The sequence below is a fragment of the Phallusia mammillata genome, chromosome 8 (genome assembly GCF_965637545.1).
Source record: "Phallusia mammillata chromosome 8, kaPhaMamm4.hap1.1, whole genome shotgun sequence".
Taxonomy (NCBI): Eukaryota; Metazoa; Chordata; class Ascidiacea; order Phlebobranchia; family Ascidiidae; genus Phallusia; species Phallusia mammillata.
This window is the reverse complement of record NC_137259.1, coordinates 9,120,632-9,140,465: the sequence shown is the minus strand read 5'-3', so window position 1 is coordinate 9,140,465 and position 19,834 is coordinate 9,120,632. Positions and strand designations below refer to the sequence as shown.

The 19,834-nt window shown below is 36.7% G+C and overlaps 1 protein-coding gene across 6 annotated transcripts; it reads right to left on the bottom strand.

Annotated features, from left to right (window-relative positions):
• Window positions 1-12,734: 12,734 nt before the first annotated feature.
• Window positions 12,735-19,798, bottom strand: LOC145203696 (uncharacterized). Of its 6 annotated transcripts, none has more exons than XM_080075967.1 (14): window positions 19,497-19,795; window positions 19,202-19,391; window positions 18,714-18,901; window positions 18,428-18,545; window positions 18,067-18,185; window positions 17,886-17,984; window positions 17,497-17,669; window positions 17,150-17,435; window positions 16,887-17,085; window positions 16,751-16,830; window positions 15,489-15,681; window positions 14,466-14,623; window positions 14,230-14,395; window positions 12,735-14,086 (listed from the first exon to the last, which is right to left on the bottom strand). In XM_080075967.1, exons 2-14 carry the CDS (start codon window positions 19,356-19,358, stop codon window positions 13,725-13,727), a joined length of 2,298 nt encoding a protein of 765 aa, XP_079932093.1. In that variant the 5' UTR covers window positions 19,359-19,391; window positions 19,497-19,795; the 3' UTR covers window positions 12,735-13,724. The 6 variants fall into 6 exon arrangements, with proteins under 6 accessions (XP_079932093.1, XP_079932092.1, XP_079932095.1 ...); XM_080075966.1 differs by having other exon boundaries at window positions 12,735-14,149; window positions 19,497-19,794; XM_080075969.1 differs by lacking the exon at window positions 19,497-19,795 and having other exon boundaries at window positions 12,735-14,149; window positions 19,188-19,267.
• Between the last annotated feature and the right edge of the window lie 36 nt (window positions 19,799-19,834).

Below are 19,834 nucleotides of genomic sequence, written 5' to 3'. Positions count from 1 at the left end.
TGGTGAACCACTAGATCAGTGGTTCCCAAACTATGCGCCGCGGCACACTTGTGTGCCGCGAGATGTCATTAGGTGTGCCGCAAAAAATATTGAAATTAAAATCAATCAAGTAGAGTAGTAGTACCAGGTGCTTAGATCACTAGGCCAACATGCTCCACGTCTCTGAGATGTTCAACTAGGCTATTAAACTATGAGAGTGACCTGTTTAGCGACTTTATGACCTCATAGATAGTGCCTTTGTCAGCTAAAAAAATTATTCAAATGTTCGAAGTGCGCCAAATAATTTTTTTTTCTAAAATGCGCCTTAAAAGAAAAAAGTTTGGGAGCCACTGCACTAGATCATCCGGGTTTAAACTTTGAAAGAATGAACTTTGAATAAATAACTATGCTATACGAGTGTAAATTAAAAAAAAATAACTTGGAAGCACTCTTTCTTTACCGAAGGGGTAGAACAAAAAAACGAAAGAATGTGTGTGTCATAATAAGAGAATATTATTACCCTATATTATTACAATATTATTATCTTTGATTATTTACAGCAGTGGTCGGCAACCGCCGGTCCGCGGCCCGGTACCGGTCCGCGAGGAGTTCGTTACCGGGCCGTACATTTTTTTAGGTTAAATGCTAAAAAACATTTTGCCCATATATCCTGGGGATGATAAACTAATTTTTGCGTTTTTATTGCTAAATATTTGTAGTTTTTTGAAGACCCGTCCGCGATAAAATTTTAGTTTCAAAAACGGTCCGCAGTGCAAAAAAGGTTGCCGACCCCTGATTTACAGGACCCCGTAAGTTATGCACTTACATGCCTTAAAATCGGAAACGACGTCTATACGATGCCCAAATTAACCGTAAATAGACGTAAAATCATTGTCTGATTTGTAAAGTTTCTTGTAAAGCTTCAAATTAATGAAACATGTTGCGTTGGCCTTGGATATATTTCTTTTAAGCGATCTGATGTTTTTGGAACTTTGATTCGACTTCATATATAGGTGGTTGTTTTCAGTGAAATACAAAATTTTATTGAAGCAGAAGACAAATATATGAACTTTTGGACAGAAACTGAATACAGCGGAAAATATGAAACGAATGTAAATCGCATACAGCCTGTGCAACTACGCCACCTAGCGAATAGTTTCTCGAAATCAATTTCTGTATCGAAAGGTTCATGAACACTCTTTTTTTGCTTAACGTTTTACAATAGCTGTCTTTGCGTGTAATTTCATCGCGGGTCGCATGTGGCAGTGGAGCGGAGGAAGTGCTTGACCAACAAGTACCAGTATATGGATGTAAGGTTCTTGGCACAGCTAATAACACAATGCGAATTATTAATTTAGCAGCGCGAGAGAGGTAGGTTTTGAGAAGTAGGTTGTTGACCATTATATAACTTATATATGTAACGTGTCATCCGCTTAGCGGTTAAACGTTGTCACTTATTTCTTTCCACATCTGTCGGTTTGAACAGCATCGAGTGAGGTCCGCAAGTGATGTGGCATTCACTGCATGTTTAATTCCCTCTATATATGGCAGTCTTCCCCTTGATCTCTTGCCGTGGGGTCATCTATGTAAGCACAAGTATTCCAAAGTTTCAGGGTGTCGATTTATGTGTCCATAATATTTTAGACATTGTTTTTGCATGAATCTAATGAATTGATGTTGTACTTTCAGTTCTTTTAATATGGAGTTGTTGATCCTATGTTCTTTCCATGAAATTCTTAGCAACCGACGATAGCAGTACATTTCAAAACTTTGTAGCTTAGCGCGATCGGTCGCTCGTAAGTGCCACGATTCGCAAGCATAGGTAGCAACAGGCCAAACCAAAGATTTAATAAGATAAACATTTAGGCTATTGCTGATAGTCATATCTTTCCAGATACAGCGGAGATTCTGTGTGGCTGTTCATGCCATAGCCAGCCTCCGGCTGATTTCAGGGGAGTCACTTCCTGAATCACTTATTTATGCTTGCTCTCAAGTAGGTGAAACTGCTGACTTGTTCTAAAACACTTCCAGAGGATGTTACAATAGCACTTGTTGTGGGATGTTTTGCTACCACCATAACTTTTGTTTTCTTTGTGTTTATAAGCAGACCATTTTTTCACTTTGTATTTCCAATAGCTGAAAAGATCGCTGAAGTGATTGCTTTGATCCAGCAAGCAGGACTGCATCATCTGCATATCTTAGATTGTGCAGCCTTTCTCCACCATAGTCAATGCCACCATATCCACCCTTGGACTGACCTATGACTATTTCGCTGTACAAATTGAAAGTGGGGAAATATTTTCGCTGTACAAATTGAAGTGGGGAAAGCACACAACCCTGTCGAACACCTTTTTGTATGGGAAAATCTCGGGAAAATCCTCCTGCAGTTTGAACTGTCGCTGTTTGACCCTCATACAGGGATTTTATTAGCCAAATGAAGTGGCGTGGAAAACCCCACTGTGATAAGACTTCCCACAACCGATGGTGGTTAAGACAGTCGAAGGCCTTTACGTAATCGACAAAGCACAGATGTAACGACCTGTTGTACTCCAGTGCCATTACCATTATAATTCTGATTCTGACCATTTTAGAGTGAGAATTAAGTTTTAAAGTTAGTTTTATTAATTTTTTAACAATAATAATAATAATAATAATAATAGCTAATCTCAACTCTTATAGCCCTATAACCGTCAACAATTTTGGAGACTTTTTTCACGGGATTCGACCCATGCCGTTCCCGGGAACAAATCCTAATCAGGTTTTTTATGTTTGTATGTGGGTCAGGCGAAAACGACATTCACCCCGGGAAAATATTTTTGTAAACATGAAAAGTCTACAAACACCATACCTCACGACAGGCCCACATTTAGCGAAATTTCGATAAGTGGCGCAAAGAGCAAAAATACTTATTTGGAACGGTATATCTACAAAAATGCTGACGGTTAGGGCTAGGGTAGGGGTAAGGTGTAATGATTCAAAATTCAATAAAACGTAGGTATCACTGATGGTGGCATGAGCATTTGACGAAACGTTTGAACAATAAAGCATGTCGCTTTTTACGTCTATTTGGGCCGTTATTTTCACCATTAAACGTATGAACAGATAGTGTTCCAACGTAGTTTCTAATGTGAAATTTTCAATAACTTAGTTCCGAACCCTATAGGGGTATACCCTTCTTTGGCAGCTAAGTAAATATATCAGCTCTTTTCGCCTCTGTGTCTGTCGTAAGGTATAGTGTTAGTAGCTCTACCTTGTAACATACGATTTGTCTGTGACTTTGGAGCTCAAGACATTTGCTGACATTTGCTATGTTGTAGAAAACTATAAAAATTAAATATGTAGCGTTCATTCATACATCAACTGCAAAAACTCCTTATCAATTCTGTGACCCTTACGATCTATCATTCTGGTTGGCAAAAGTAGAATTACAAGTTCTCCAAAAAAACTAGTATTTTGTTTACGACAAATTTGTTAAACATACACGTTAGCTAAATACAGCTTGGTGGCGCAAAGAGCATTCGCGAATATTTAAAATGCAATTTGTGTTAAAATGGGCAGGAACTTGGCCGAATGGTCTGGCGCGCCTGACCCATGACATAAAAAAAACCTTGATCGGGATTCATCCCCGGGAGTGTCCTGGGTTCGAACCCCGTGAAAAAAATGTGTTAAAATGCTGACTGTTAGGACTATTACGGCTGGGATGAGGTTACATAATAATAATTTTGAACATTTGAATCCCACCACTGACATAAGGCCAGCCCACTTCACTTTAAAGGTCTACTAGGGTTTATTAGTGTGCAATGCACTTACATATTCTGAGTTTTTAATAGTCTTAAGCAACGAAATAAACAAGGAAAGCCTGGGCAATTTGACTGCATACTTACAACAATATATGACAAACGCGCGCATAACAGTAAACAGTTCAACAAATCATCATCAAGGTGAGTTCCAAAAAAGGGTTACAGGATTAATATAAAAGGAAATTAAAAGTTTTGCCGAAATACAAGACGTTATTTCTTTCCAGTAGATTTTAATGTTTTCAATAATAAAATAAATGTGATACAGTTTCGGGGCATTTTGACAGAAAACGCATTGGGCGGAATCCCTTTTTTCAAAGGAGTAGAGTGCTTCGTGTTGTTCACTGATTTTTTTTTCACGGGGTTCGAACCCAGGACACTCCCAGGACGAATCCCTATCAGGATTTTTTTATGTCTGTATTTGGACAGCGATCGACGCAAACCAAATACCTTGGAGTATACATCGACGATCGGTTAAATTGGAAACACCATATAACGTATGTCGAAAGAAAATTGGCTCAAGCATGCGGTATAGTGTATAAGCTGCGCGATTACCTGGGAGAAAAGTCTCATTACCTGGGAGAAAAGTCTCTCCGAATTATTTATTATTCATTTGCATACTCCCATCTGCAATATGCCGTCGCCGCTTGGGGAAGTGGCTGTGCACCGCGTCACTGCATAACCTCAACATTAAACACAACAAAATCTTGCGAGCTATTACTCGCAGTACCTACCGATGTCGCGCAACCCCCATACACCACCATATGCGCCTTCTGAAAATTAGAGACATTTATAAACTAGAGTTAGCCAAACTGGTTCACGCGTTTCATTCTGGTGCACTACCTTCCACATACAACACCCTGTTTACACCTATTTCGTCAGTCCATGATCACAACACCAGAAGGGCCGACAGTCAGAATTACTTTTATCCCCGCGCAAACACCGCCATTGGCCTAAGGTCAATTTGCCATCGAGGTCCAAAAGTATGGAAAGAAATACCACACGTCACAAAGTCGCTCGCACGGTCTGATTTGTGTTTTTAAAGTCGTCGAACTTAAGCTTGGCCAAAAAATGTGACCAATACACTTTTTTTCGCAACTTAAAACAAAACACAACAAACATTCACACAGTGTTATACAGAAACTTTTCCAAGAACATAAATAGAAGACTTCGTGGTCTCCACCCCGTTAAACGAATCTAATACAAGCTGTAACTGTAACAGAATAGGATGAGATTTTACAACAAGTTGCTATACTTAACAAGAATAAGCTAAACCAGCGTATGGAACTTAATTCACCCAGACCTATGGTCTTCCATTCACACTAAGTCAGTGGTTCCCAACCGGGGAGGAATTCCTCCCTAGGGAGGAATTTTATAAGTTCAAGGGAGGAATTTCATAAAAACTGCAAAAAAATTACATTGAAAATGTTACAGAATATTTTTGTTTTTACATTATTATGTATTATTATAATTTGGACCCGGTTCACATTTGGTAAAGGATTCTGATTCTGAAAAACATCCCTAATTATAAGGTCTATTTCAAAATGCTTTAATTTTTAATGTTATATTTGTTTTTCTTGTTATGGGGAGGAATGAATAGTTTGAAAATGGGCGAAGGGAGGAATGTATTAATTTGTTGTGAAAGGCAGTGTTGCGACGAAACTTTCTTGCACCTAACATTTTAAAGTTGATTTTAAACGCAAAATAAAACGCAGGGCTGTGTAAATATTATCGACATGATATTAGAATGCGAGCCGCACCAACAGTAGGGTAAAAAAACGTGTAAATACGGTACGTGAAAAAAATTATGTGGCCCCCGCTTGATGTCCGAAATTGGTTATATGGCCCACTGACGAAAGGTAGAGCTACCAACACTGAGCATAGGCTTTGGCCCGGTCTGAGAACTTCTGGTAGGTGGCGCAACAGAGCATAGGCGTTTATGGTGCTGATTCAACAATTATTCTTACTATAAACCCAAATTGCTGTAACAGCACCATAAACGCCTATGCTCCGTTGCGCCACCTACCAGAAGTTCTCAGACCGGGCCAAAGCCTATGCTCAGTGTTAGCAGCTCTACCCTGACGAAAAAGGTTGCACACCCCTGGATTAAATGAATCGAACATTATTACTTAACAATAGCTCGGTAACAAGCATATTATAACGTCATTGGTGGATGTGTCAAAAAGCCATTATGTAATATCTTCACTGTATCTGTTGTTACATCTGATAAGGTTTGTTTATGTAAATCCCACTTGCGTTAAAAATTATTTGCCAACCTACTACATACTACAGTGATAGATAATATCGCGCTAAATGTATTATTTTGCTACACTGGGACTGGCAAGAATGAGTAGGACAGTCAGATGATTTTTGTCCTGAAATACCGTTTCTCGAACGGCGATGTGACGATACTATTGCCCTCCCCTGTATTTTTTTCCTGCGGACGCCCATGGTGAGCAGTGAGCATAAATTAGCAACATCGGTTGTTTTGTTAAGTTGTAAGCTAAACTTTGTTGGACTTTCCATCAAATCCTCCAAAACTTGGTTGAGAATGTAGTCATAAATGTCTTAAATTCGGCTGCTAGCAGCGTTATTGGATAATGGTTCCAAAGAAATTTTGTCGTTGGAACCTTTTCCCTAAATGGAGTTGGCCATTTGGAGCGCATTTGGATTTACAAGTCTTTCGCAATTGGAAAAGCAACTGTATGACGCCGTAACCCATAAGAAGTAATAGATGCATTTGAATCAAATCTGGTGCTCAAATTCATCAAGTTTGGCATTTACATGTTTCCCTGACCTATGAACTTTAATGACGTGATCTCGTAACTTTGTTGGTGCAAGCGCATATTGTACATTGTTGCGTCACAGAAGACAACATGGTTACCGCTTATTCAGTAAATGCGTTTAAAAAACTGAAGGGTATTTTTTGTGACTCATCGCCAAAGATAAGATACATATACATATATATTGAATTCAGAGGACCTTCGTCGAACCCAGGTTAAGAACCACTGTTTTACATGCTGAGAAAGTTCTGTTAAAGAGGAATAGATCGCCAGGACCATAGGCGCCGAGTTTTACAAAAATGCAAGGTGGCGGACATAAAATATGACGTCACTTTATGTGACGTCACTAAAGCGTGCAACCACAAGAACTCAAATTCAAAGCCAAATAAACGTTTCATAGAAATAACTTTTAATTCGCAAATGCAACACGTTGCTGTAACGTTTATCATTGGTTTAGCAACGTTCAAAAAAATGTTTCGTTAAGTTTAACCTTTTTATCAACACATTTGCATTGTACACAACAATTGCCCAACATTCACTGGCAGACAATTGTGTTTTGTCGTCACAAACAAAGCACTAACAGGTTGCAGTTTTAAGCCACGTTTTGTGTCTGTGCCAGCACGTTTGTTTTAAAGCAAAATTGTTCCTAATTTTCTTCAGATTAGACGATATTTCGTATGTAACCGCTACAAACTAACCAAAATATCCACGGTGGCCGCCACCGTGCTTTAAAAACCCCAGGTGGCGGCGCCACCATCTTAGTGATCGAAACAGTATCATTATTTGTGTCACAATGGAATGTCTTTGTCTTCTGCAAGGTTATAAAAATCGGGCAACCGCGGGATATTCGACGGCATAGTACCATAGATAACTTAATTCACTAGATGCGCAACTCGTCTGACCAAGTATGAAAAAAATTCTCTCGGGTGAATTACTACATAGAACAAGATGTAACTTTTAATGTTTAGTTATGTTTTGTTGAAGTATTTTTTAAACATTTTTATTTTAACAAATCTAATTTAATTACCACGAACGCGAATATATTAGTTTTGCCTTGCTTCAGACGTTGCACGCTTGAATGAACAAGTACACATTTCATGTGAATTGGTAAAACATACACATACTTTGTCGTCTTGTCGATAGTTTTTTGAGCTGCAACGTTTAGTTTGATAAAAATGTTTTAGTTTTTGTAATTTTCTTAAAAATATCATGAAAAATGGCAATTAACTTCATGTATGTAGCAAGTTTTGACTTCGAAGTCGCTGAGTTGGACAATTTGCATTATGTATGCCACCTTGCTACATATATGGGTTGCCACTATGGTGTCTGCATTTCTGGCCCCGTAGTCAATAAATCCAACTAAGTGGCCTTCCTAGAATACCAAATTTTCTATGACATCAAAATAATAAATTAAAAAAACATGAAAAAGTGCGTAAATTGCTGCTATTAACTAACTTTTCATCCACAGGGCATTGACTGCCAATTGGTTGATACCACATGCACCAGAGCCAACTGTTTTAACAATCTACCATACATTGTTTATTAGGATTGTGTGATGACATGTCAGTTCAAAAAATTATGTGTAAAATCGCAACTTATACCTGTACTACTGTAAAGTACGTGACGATGGCAATATAAGAACACCACTGGTTCTGGGATGATTATATGCTGCTGAAGCTCTAGCAAACAACTCAACTGCCCAACGAACTACATCAGGGTGGTACCGTCTCCCATTAATGGCCTTTAAAGCATTTTTACATTGCATTTAAAAAAATGAAGCTTGCCACTCATTAGTGAGTGTTTTTGACTCTTAACCAAATCCTGCAGATGGGAAATGACACATCACTGTTCCAGAATTAAATGAGAAACATTTGAATTTGCATACCAAGATATCCTAATGAATTCGGTCATCCACTGTTACCAATTCTTCTTCACTAGTTGCACTGGGTTGTTTCATTTGCTGCACTCTGTTGCGTTCCATTTTTTGCCATACTTTGGACACATTTTACACATTACTGGCCCATCTTGTTTTGAAAGCAGGTGTTATACTTAAAAATGCATTTAAAGTTGATTTCTTCAATGGAGTAATACCCAAGGATAGTGGTTTAACTCGCCATCCATAAAATGAAGCCCATTCAACCTCAACATTGCTTTGGATACAAAGTCTACCCCAAAAATTATAACATACAGAAACCCAAATTAATTCGTAATAAACATAACTGTACCTTATGTAGGCCTATGCTTTAACAATTTTATTTTTATTTTGTTCTACCAAAAGGTATTTGCCTTTTCTACAAAATGACCACTTTTCTAAATGTTGTTCAACTTGTTGTTAAAAATAAATTGTTAACTTAAGAAGTGTGTACTAACTTTCAGCTGAGGACCTAATCATCTAAAAGCTTTCTCAACACTTTCAATGCTGTGGTGTTTAACTTCTGAAAGAATCTTTCTGTCAAATGGTGCTTTTCTGTTTGTCTAGGCCACAACAAATGAATTTAGCTATAACAAACATTTATATGTTCATCGGCAATGTTACCAATTTTGTCCTGCACTGCTGTTTTGGGATTTTTTTTGGATGGCAAAGCATCAATTTTTAACTTTTTTCTGCAACCAATAATCAGCAGATCGCTTTTGTATGAATGCTACGGTGGCCCACAAGTGCAATTCAACAACTTTTTGGCTGACATTAATTTTTTTCAGTGCAAACATTTTTTTTTTGATGCAAACATTTTTTTTTCAGTGCAAACATTTTATTTTCAGTGCAAACATTTATTTTTCGATGCAAACATTTTATTTGCAATACAAACATTTATTTTTCAGTGCAAACATTTTTTTTTTCGGTGCAAACATTTTTTTTTCGGTGCAAACATTTTTTTTGGTGCAAACATTTTTTTTTCAGTGCAAACATTTATTTTTCAGTGGCAAAAAATTTTTAGGTTCCATTACAGGGTGTGTCAAAATTTTTCAAAATTGTGGAAACGTGATAAACCTGTACATTACACAGGCAATTGGTTGTAATCCCTGGCCACTAAACAATTCAGTACTTTCTATAGTTAATAAAAATTATAATAACAAGTATGTTGTGGATTTAAAGTTAAGATGGATTGTTTTTTTGCACTTATCCACATTTACATTCCGTCTGTAGCCTACTCTCTGCACACCATGCCAAAGACCAAAACGCTGGAGTTGTTTGTCTTAGCTGCACTGTAGGACATGTAAAATGTTGTGTTGTTTTACGTTGAAGCTTGCTAATAGGCTTCATTGTCAAGCAATATACATCACACTTCCTATTATTGTTTAGTTTAAAATAAAGGTCCAATACTTCTACCCTTGTGTTAACTTCTTAAAAGAAATCAAATTGTCCGCCACATCGAACTATTTTGCTTTATAATGCCAAAGTGAAGTATTTTGCTATTTTGCTTCATATTGTCAAAGTGAAGTAGGTAAACCGACACATATATTTAATTCAAGTCCCGAAAATTCAGATAAATTAAAATCGATTTTATTTGTGACCTATTAGAAAGTAGTCCTTTAGAAACCATTGCTGCATATGGCTTTATTGAGCCTTCTTCCTCCCGGTTACGCCTGAAACTGTACTCCCGCTTCGCCCTCACAGCCAGCTTAGCCCGCCCCCAATCTGTCCATACTTAGCCCGTGTTAAATTTGTTAAGCCATTAGTTGACCTTGTTTAGCTCGCTAAGTCCAGACTTAACCAGCTTAGACTTAGCCCCTGTTCAATGAACTACGTTAGTGATTCTCAACCTGGGCCCTCTGGGCCACGCGTGTCGGTTCACTAGAAACATTCGCCAAGAGACATTAAGTAATTTTTCCTTCGTGGCGTAACCCCTTTCTTTTGTAATGCACAAAATTAAGGATATGTTACAAATGTCTTGACTTTGGATTTATTACATATGGATGTTCATTCGTATTTTTAAATTAATCGACAAATTGTCACTCGGTCTTCGTGTCACATTGGGGCCACCAAGTACCATACCTACTTGATTTGATGTGATTTTTCTTCAACAATAAACTTTAACGATTCTGGAACTAAAAAGTTGATTTGCCGTTACCTATTTTTAGGATTCGGCTTTTTACCTAATTTCATGGCCATAGCAATTTGTAAAACGTGAGCACTGTACTTGTTAAGGTACGCATGGCCCATGTCTTAATATTTATGCCGTTTGTCTGTTTTATAGAAATTTATTACTACCCCTATAAATCCTGGACTTTAATTTAAGTAAGTTTTTTATCTGCGTTTTTTTTTTGTGCAGGGGTCACTGGGTCCTAAGGGGTTACTTATTGGAGGCACAGGTCCTTAAGGTTACTTGAAGGGGGGCACGATCTATGAAAGGTGGAGAACCACCGCACTAAGCCATCGCTTAGCACACTTGGCCCGGACAAGGTCTGATTACATCCTAAGCTCCGACTGTAGGCTGCACAATGCCTACCATGTCATTTTGCAATTTTTGATACGCCGTATAAGTCCTAGGTGATGAAGCCATAAATGTTTGCTCAAAAAAAGGTTGCAACAAAAAAAAAATGTTTGCACTGAAATAAAAATGTTTGCACTGAAAAATAAATGTTTGCATCGAAAAATAAATGTTTGCATCGAAAACTAAATGTTTGCACTGAAAAAAATTGTTTGCACTGAAAAATAAATGTTTGCACTGAAAAATAAATGTTTGCACCGAAAAATAAATGTTTGCACTGAAATAAAAATGTTTGCACTGAAAAATAAATGTTTGCACTGAAAAATAAATGTTTGCACCGAAAAATAAATGTTTGCACTGAAAAATAAATGTACGCCAAAAAAATGTTGAATTGCACTTGTGGGCCACCGTAGAATGCTCTAAAACAGGGGTTCCCAACCTGTGGTACGCGTACCACTAGTGGGTTTTCAGGTGGTACGCGAGTAGCTTCTGTTTTGTTCACAAAAACCTCGATTTGCAACTTTATATTTTGTTTGTCTGGTTTTGTTCACAAAAAAACATTCCCCAGGCCTATTGTCATTGTTACGTAACTATTCCTGTTGTTTCGTATCATTACGATCTTCAAAATACAGGTCAGTCAATTCTCAACAAAAAGCATAGTTGCCATGAAAAGTCGAACAACGCTGTGGCACAGTGGACGTTAATTATGTCAAATGATTGCTCTTGATAGATATCATCTACTGTTTTGTAGCTTAAGCTAGCGTTGAATGAAATATGATTCGAACAAATTAGTTGTTCTGCAAGAAGTAGTACCATATAGCACTATGGTGGTACGCGTGGCAGAGCGTCCAAGTGGTACGGGATCGTAAAAAGGTTGGGAACCCCTGCTCTAAAAGAATTACTGTTTAATTTTGACAACAGAAGTGGGTTAAAAGGAAATTAATATTACGTTTCTTTATGATGCATGTATTATGTCTCCCTTAGTTGGGTCACGCAATGAGAGCGCACATTTTTGTAAATTGCCGTAATGTTTCTTCATATCAGAGTTGCTTTGAAATTTAGGATTGCAAATTTTAAACAAAGATTTTTTGCCATTGGCACGGTGTGGCTAACCTAGCTATTACACAGAAATACAACTAAATCACAAATACGACAATTTAGTCTTGTCCATGGTATATTTAACGTACAAAATCAATCAAACAAAAACGGTTAGAGTTTATTGTGTGTTTTAAAACACACAATAAACTTTTAAAAACGAATAAAATACACAAGATACATGACACTTACGTAACCTGCAACTTTATTATCACTTCAATTTCAAAGTTATTTGACGTTTAATGCAATAAATTACGATTTTTTGCCAATATCTTCACTCTTCAACCATTGCCCGCCATTGTAAAGAAGCTAATGTGTACTGGTTCATGCAAGCGTGACCCGTCTGAACGATTTAGCCGAGTTGCGCATCTAGTGAATTAAGTTATCTATGATAGTACCCAACATAAAGGGATTGCTTGTTCCGTGCATTTCATATCGTAGCAGAAATTTGCTGACTTAGCAATTATTGTCACCGTAAACGCCTATGCTCCGATGCGTCACCTATGGGAAATTCTCAAACCTGGCTACTGTGAGTTCTTACGTTGGTAGCTTTACCACGAAACAGGTATCAGTTTGCTAAATTCCGATAAGTGGCGCAAAAGAGCACTGCACAAAAATGGCGGAAGTAACCGTATAGTGCACTAGTGATGTAGTGAAGTATGAAAGTTTAATCTGATTTTAAAATAGTAAAAAGATCTGGCATATCACACGTCATAACTACGTCACACCTGCACATACACCAATGACCTTCACGTATGATTTGTTTACGTCATAGTGAGGATACGTAACGTAGCCTACATAACGACATCACACAAAACACACTCTGGACGTCGATTGCTGGTTTTCATTTGACTGACCAAAAATTTATCAAATTTGGATGTGCTGCAAACTACCAAAGATAGACGTTTATTTGAGTGACCAAAAATTTACCCATTTTGAACTTTTTATGGACGTGCCGCAAACTACCAAAGATAGACGTCGAAAATCAGTTACAATTTCCAATAAGATTTAGCCGCATCGACTTTTGCAACTTGAGGAAAATAGAAAGCAGTTAAAACCTATATTGTCGAAACCACTTTTTGGGGGGATGGCAGAACATTGCTCTTCGAAAGCACAGGGATCACGCATTTATTGAAGAAGCGCCTTTAGAGAACTTCCCAAATACAGAGTTGCTGGTGCGATACTGCGCCAAAAACGTACCTGGAAAATGCACCCATCGGCATTTTAAAAATGAACTTCAATTAGATTTCGTATAGGCTAAAACTTGTATTGGTTATTTTTGGTCTGTACAAGGTTATGGACAAAAATCTGTTCGAGCTAGGTAAAATTTTTGGATCCGCCCTTGGCAAAGTACAAAGATTTGTTTTTTACACGCTATTCAAAACTGTTGGAAAGTCACCTTGACTTGGTTACTTCAACTTAGTTGTCGCATTTTACTGGTTGGAGCAATGACCCTTAAATTTCGTGCCCAGAGAAACCCATGTGGCTGAGACAGGATTACAACTTTGTGTGTACAAGGCGGCAAAATGTTGCGATCACATTTTTCCGGTAACCGTTTTCATTCCATAGTTTGGTAACTTTAAGCGCAAAAAAACAAAAACGACCATATACTAACAGCACTGTATTTTTTTCTGGCCAGTTTAGTAACAGTCCAACAAATTAGTGGGTAAAACGTTTCCATCAAGGGAAGCACCGGAAGTGTGATCACCGTCTGTGACCAAAAACACAACTTCAACCAGCAAGTCCTGCAGCTCATTTGCGGCAAATCTGACATTCTCCTGAATGGCAAACGCATCATTAAAACCAGTTTCTGATTTATTGGTTAGGATATGTTGCAATTTCTTTGCGCTTTCTTCCAATGCACAGTCCTCGCACGTCGCCAGAGGTTGTAGCAAGCTACACATAGATACCTCCAAATTCCCAAAATAGTCTGGTTGTATAGTTTTATATATTTTTTCCATGAACCGCACCGCATTTAGTCGTACTTCCCAATCTAGATCAACTAAAACATAGTTTTTAAATGTCCTCCAAGCCAAATTAGCAAGTGAAACGTCGATATCATCGTCTGAACAAAAACAACGTTTAACATACACATTGATACAACAGTCGTGACATACGATGTATTGAAATGATAAACCAAGTAACCTGTTGGTTTAGTTTCATTGGAATTTGCGCAGAGGTAGGTGAGAAATTCTTGACACAGTTTATCAGTTTGGCAAATCATAGATGCTAGAACTTGCATAGCTGTTCTTCGTGCAAATGCCTCTGTGTCTGATTGTAGAATATGACAAGTTTTGGTGAAAATTTCATTCTGTGCAAAAGTTCCAAATTACAACCCTTTTAAAAAATCACACATGTCCAATATATAGAAACAAACATACCTTTGCTGGAAAATTTGTAAGCTGTAGCATTTCCGTGGCTAACTTTAATGCTGATGAACGAACAAAGCTTACTTTATCCACCAAACCTGATAAAACTGTGTTAAACAATTCTAGTTTGGTGCAAGTTTTGTCCAAGTCCGCAAATACCTCCTTGCTATCTAGAGCATAGGTTTCACATTTATCAAAAGGGCATTTTGTAAACAACCTAATTTGAGTAAACATTGACACTTATTGGATTATATCTCAGTAACATAATTGGGACATTTTTACAAGAAGTTAGAGTAAAGACATATTTCATCACAATTTTGCAGTAAATTTGAATTATTTACACGAAATTGGCTATGGTATAAAACTGATGTCTGGACAAATTAGTAGAAAGCATCAACCCAAACTTAAGGCTCCAAATTCTCCAAGAATTTGATTTCTAGCTTTGACCTCGATATTGCTGTCCAATGCCATTTTTGAAACAGATGAAACTTTTCCTAGATAACCCAGATAGTATTACAGAAACTGAGAAATTAAGAAGCCATTTGGCAGCAAAGTATGTGCAGTAAACCTCAGTTAAACCGGACTCTGATTAAGACAAAAACATAAGTTCAAACGATTGTAAAACGAAACGCCTAATCCGAAGAAAAAAATTTCTTACTACATCTTTCAATCCGATTTTTTTTAGTTTCAAGCAAACTTCTACATCAAACCACCTTGCAGTTCTGTGGTGACAATTGCTTACTGTTGGCTACTTGTTACACTTCATTGTTTTCCACTATTTATATTGTAGACACTCACTAAACCGAGGTCATTAAAGACGGGAAAATAAGTAACAGTCAACTGTGCAGTTGTCACCTAAAGGCACTCAATGCCAACTTGCATTATGATGTTTTGATAATTTCTTTTTTAAATGTGTTATTATTAGGTTGGTACTGTTACCATTTAATGTGAAACTCAAGTTTAAAAAAACAGCAGATTTCTGAAAAACAATATGTATCACTATCACCATCAAAGAAAGAAAGCAGCTACATCTACCTTTTGTTGAATGAACACATTTAACCAACACTTCAAATGCAGAATCACGTATCTCCCAGTGACTGTTGTTACATTTAGTCATAGCACAGTCCAACAAGCTGTGTATATAATGCTTCACGTTTTTTCCATGCATAGGACATGAAACAATAGATGTAATGGATGTTGATACTGTATGACCAGCTTTAGAGATAACCTTTGTAAAAACAAAACAAAATGTTTAAAATTCAAAATAACAGTTTAAACTAGAAAGATTTCCTATAAATTGGTAAATTGTTTATTCCTTGTCCTATTTAATGCAATTATGTTTAACTTTTAAAGGACAAGTTAGTTGAAAGTATCAAAATGACCATTTGAGGTCTTTGGTAACCCTTTATGTTTAACAACAAGTTTTGTCTTAATTGTACATGTGCCATTTGATGGTTTATTCCTAATTAAAATATTAATGCATGAAGCCTGACCAATAATTATTGGTCCACCAACTCAGGAACCCGAGATATTTTTACTACCTGCTGCGATCTGCCCCAATTGTAAACCAGTGAATCACCCCTCATAAGACTAGGCATTGCAGTGGTTGTTTAAACCAGTGTTTCATACCGGAACGGAACGAAACCAAATAACGTTATTCGTTCTGTGCAAATTATTTATTTCGTTATTACGTTCTGGACCAATATTTTCATTTCGTTCCGGTCTGACTGAAATAAATTTATAACGGTATTTTTCGGTATTTCGGTCTTAACAAAAGAACATTTCTTTGTTGTCTTTACAACTATTAAGTGAAAAAAGAAAAAAAGTTGCAACACACAAGAATTATTGTCGGTAGTTGTTACGTCACATAACATTTGTCAATGATGGTCAAACGGATGTAAATTGCAGGGGCTAATTTTTCATCATAGCTTAACGGCGCGAAATTGTTAGCAATTGTTTCATGTCAAATGTCCAGAACGAAATACCGGAATAAAAAATACCGGTATTTTGTTCCATTCCGGTATTTTGAATATTTTTTATTTCGGTATTTCGTTCCGGTATTTGAGCCAAAAATTATTTATTTCGGTATTACGTTCCGTTCCGGTATGAAACACTGGTTTAACCACATACTTTGTGCTGCAGAATAATCACTGAGTCAATCGAAAAAGTTTTAAGCATTTTTTTTGGCCAAAGAGTTGAAACAACCAGAAGTAAACAAAAGAAAATATGTATAAAACAATATGAGCCCTTACTTCAAGGTGACCCAAACCAACACACACAAATTATAACATTCCAACCTTTTCATCTGATTCTGGACTGTTCATTACCGCAATCAAAGTAGTATACAAACTTGGGTTCAAACACAAAACACAGTCTCCTAAAAACAATATTTCCAGAATTATTTTGGACAAATTTATGATACTAATGACATACCGTTTTGCTGGGCTAATTTTACACAACCTTGCAGGCAACCCACCGCAGAAAATCCAACACGTTTGTTTTGAAACAGGTGACAATACACTTTCTCAGCTTCAATTGCAGACATGTTTACTTCAAAAGCACAGCACAGCAATATAACAATGCATTCAATTATTTCTTTTTTTGAAATTTCAAATGTCTCATTTGCAAATATCTGACATAATAAATATCAATTACAACAGGCTTATTTTTGAACCATTTATCATAGGTTTACTTGCCTTTGGCCAGAAATAACAACAGTTGCACAAAACTTCTGTCAAATGACTTTTGTGCTTCATAGCAATTGTTACAGCCTCTGACCAGTTTTCTAGATGCGATGTACAAAGCTTTTTTCCCAAACTTAAATGTACAGGAATGTTGAGTAATTGCGGGAAGTTTTTTTTCCAGTACTCATCGGATTGTGCCACATTGAGCAGCACAATATACCCAAACCTTTTACGTGGATTTTGAAGTAACCCAGTAAAAGCAAGCTCTACTGTATATTCCATGTCAAGAAATTCAAAACTGAAAAGAAAAAAGTTTTAGTTCACCATAACTATGTCAAAAAGAGAAAAAAAATGTATACCTTGTTACTGTGGCAGCAACCAAAAAATTAACAAAAACTGCTTTATGCATTCTTGCTTGTTGAATCATATTATCTCGGAATTTTGTTTGCAATAGGTTTTTCAAGTGAATCAAATCACTTTCAGGAATATATTTCATATTTGTTCCATGGCTTTGACAGCATTTGGTCAGAATCTTACAAAATAAATTGTGTAGGTGCAATTAGTACTAACTTTAGAAGTTAACATTGAATCTTATTCATCTACTGAAACAAATATCATACACTACATTGACACCTCATTTCTGAAGGCAGCCAAATAATCAATGCCGGTCATGAGGTATGGATATTTAAAAAAGCCCTATATAACTTTTTTTGAACACATCACAACAAAATTGACAGGAAACACTTACTCCCAAAAGTACATCCAAAGTTGTTGATAACAAATGCTCATTAAAGTCCGTTAATACTTCTGACAGTTGGATTGGTGCTGAATTGTTTTCTTGCAAAACCTTGCAATTAAAAACCGTTTTTCAACCAAAACAACAATTTTCACATATGTCAACAAACTTAAATATTTTTACTAATACTAACTTGTCCCGTGTCAGGGGCACAAAGAAACATCCATATTTTGCAGACCAAAGAAATTGCTTCTTTTTGGACAAATAGGAAAAGTGAAGTGGACATATTAAATATCTTTCCAAACACACTACCTGCAGTAAAATTCTTTTGATAATGCTGAAATAAAAAGTCAGTCTATGCATTCAGGTTATACACATTAAAACAATTAATAATTTGACTTTTTAGCGTCAATTAGATAACAGCAGTTCTTGCTTTATTGCAACTCATTTCAATTTCATAGTTTATTATGAAGCAAGAGTAAACTTGTTTTAAACTAATTTCAAGGGGTTATGGTTTGTTAAAGAAATGCTGCTTTTTGGCTTTACAAGCATACCATTAACAATCATTGCCTTCATTCCCAATTCACTACATACAATGCAGTTAAGTGACTGCAACCAAGAAAAAAGAATAGAGGGTGTTGTTTCATCATTAATTGTTATGGAAGTGAGTATCTGTAAAAAAATATGTTAAGTTAGTTGTGGACTCTATGCCTTACTTGAAAATAGATTTGTATCTGTGGATAATATACTGGTACCATACTGCACAACAAAATGCAACTTTGTCCCTATTATGGTCTTCAATGCTACACAAAATGGAAACAATTTTCACTCTATACTTACATTAAGACTTTTGTGCCACAACACAACATGCTTGTTTGACAAATTATTCATGATTCTATCAAAAGAAGAAAACAACCCAAAAAGTTTCATGGCAAAAGACTTTGAACTCGAGTAGCAGTGCAGAGAATTGAACACAAATGAACATAATGAAAATACTGATTCTGATTCATTGTCAAAATAGCCAGCAACTGCAAGGCAATAATGTAATCAGTGACCTGATATGGGTCAAGCAATTCATAATATTACTAAGTTTGATAAAAGTGAATATGTAAGTAGCAAAAGAGACCTGCTAACTTTTACAAGATTTCTAAAATATATATGGAATACTACAGAGAAACAATCCAACTTTTTGGGAACTTGTCAAGTAATACTTGTCTAAAGTGTATCAAATCATACATTTATTAAAATTATTGTCATCAGTCAGCTAAATATAACTTTCTTCAAAAAATTATAGTAGCAAAAAAAAACTCTTACCGGAAACTACTGACCTTCCAGCCGATTGTGATGCAGAACAACTTTAATAGACTGGATGATTCGTCCAAAACTTGTGTCATCCTCAACACATTTCGTGGATATGGCAAGATGTTTTAAAATTGTTTTTAAGTAAGCAAGCTGTTTTGCAAAATCATACACGACCTCACCCATCGTACCACGGACACAATCTCACATTAAAAAACACTGAGAATAAAATGTCGGAATTTACTGGTGTTATTGATTTACGTCATATTTCACAAGGTTAAGACCACAACCATTGTCTTTCTAAAACGTGCATGCAAAACTAACCGATCATTAAACTCCAACGAATGTTTACTTTTGCGTCCACGGAGGCACCTTCAACAACTTAACGCAGCGGCAGACACAAACACCAGCTACCAGCAACACGTCCGAGTTCTGATTTTAACACATTGGGATATACAGACGTCTCAATCGAATAACACGTGCAAGACTTTGCACGAATGATAGGGTATTTGGTCACGAAAGGTTTGATCAGCAGCAAAGCAACACGCGGATGTTGGCGCAACTGTGTCACGTATGTGATAAGGATGACTGTACTGAGAGGCGACACTTGGTCATGTGATCTCCTCCATGTGAACACTGGGTTGCGAAAAAAGAGAAAGACA

Coding starts and splice junctions, on each gene's coding strand:
- LOC145203696 (XM_080075966.1), bottom strand. CDS start 19,358: ATGGGTGAGGTCGTGTATGATTTTGCAAAACAGCTTGCTTACTTAAAA. Junction 17,086..17,149: donor GTTGTTATTTCTGGCCAAAG/GCAAGTAAACCT, acceptor TTATTATGTCAG/ATATTTGCAAATGAGACATT. Junction 14,396..14,465: donor TTACAAATTTTCCAGCAAAG/GTATGTTTGTTT, acceptor ACTTTTGCACAG/AATGAAATTTTCACCAAAAC.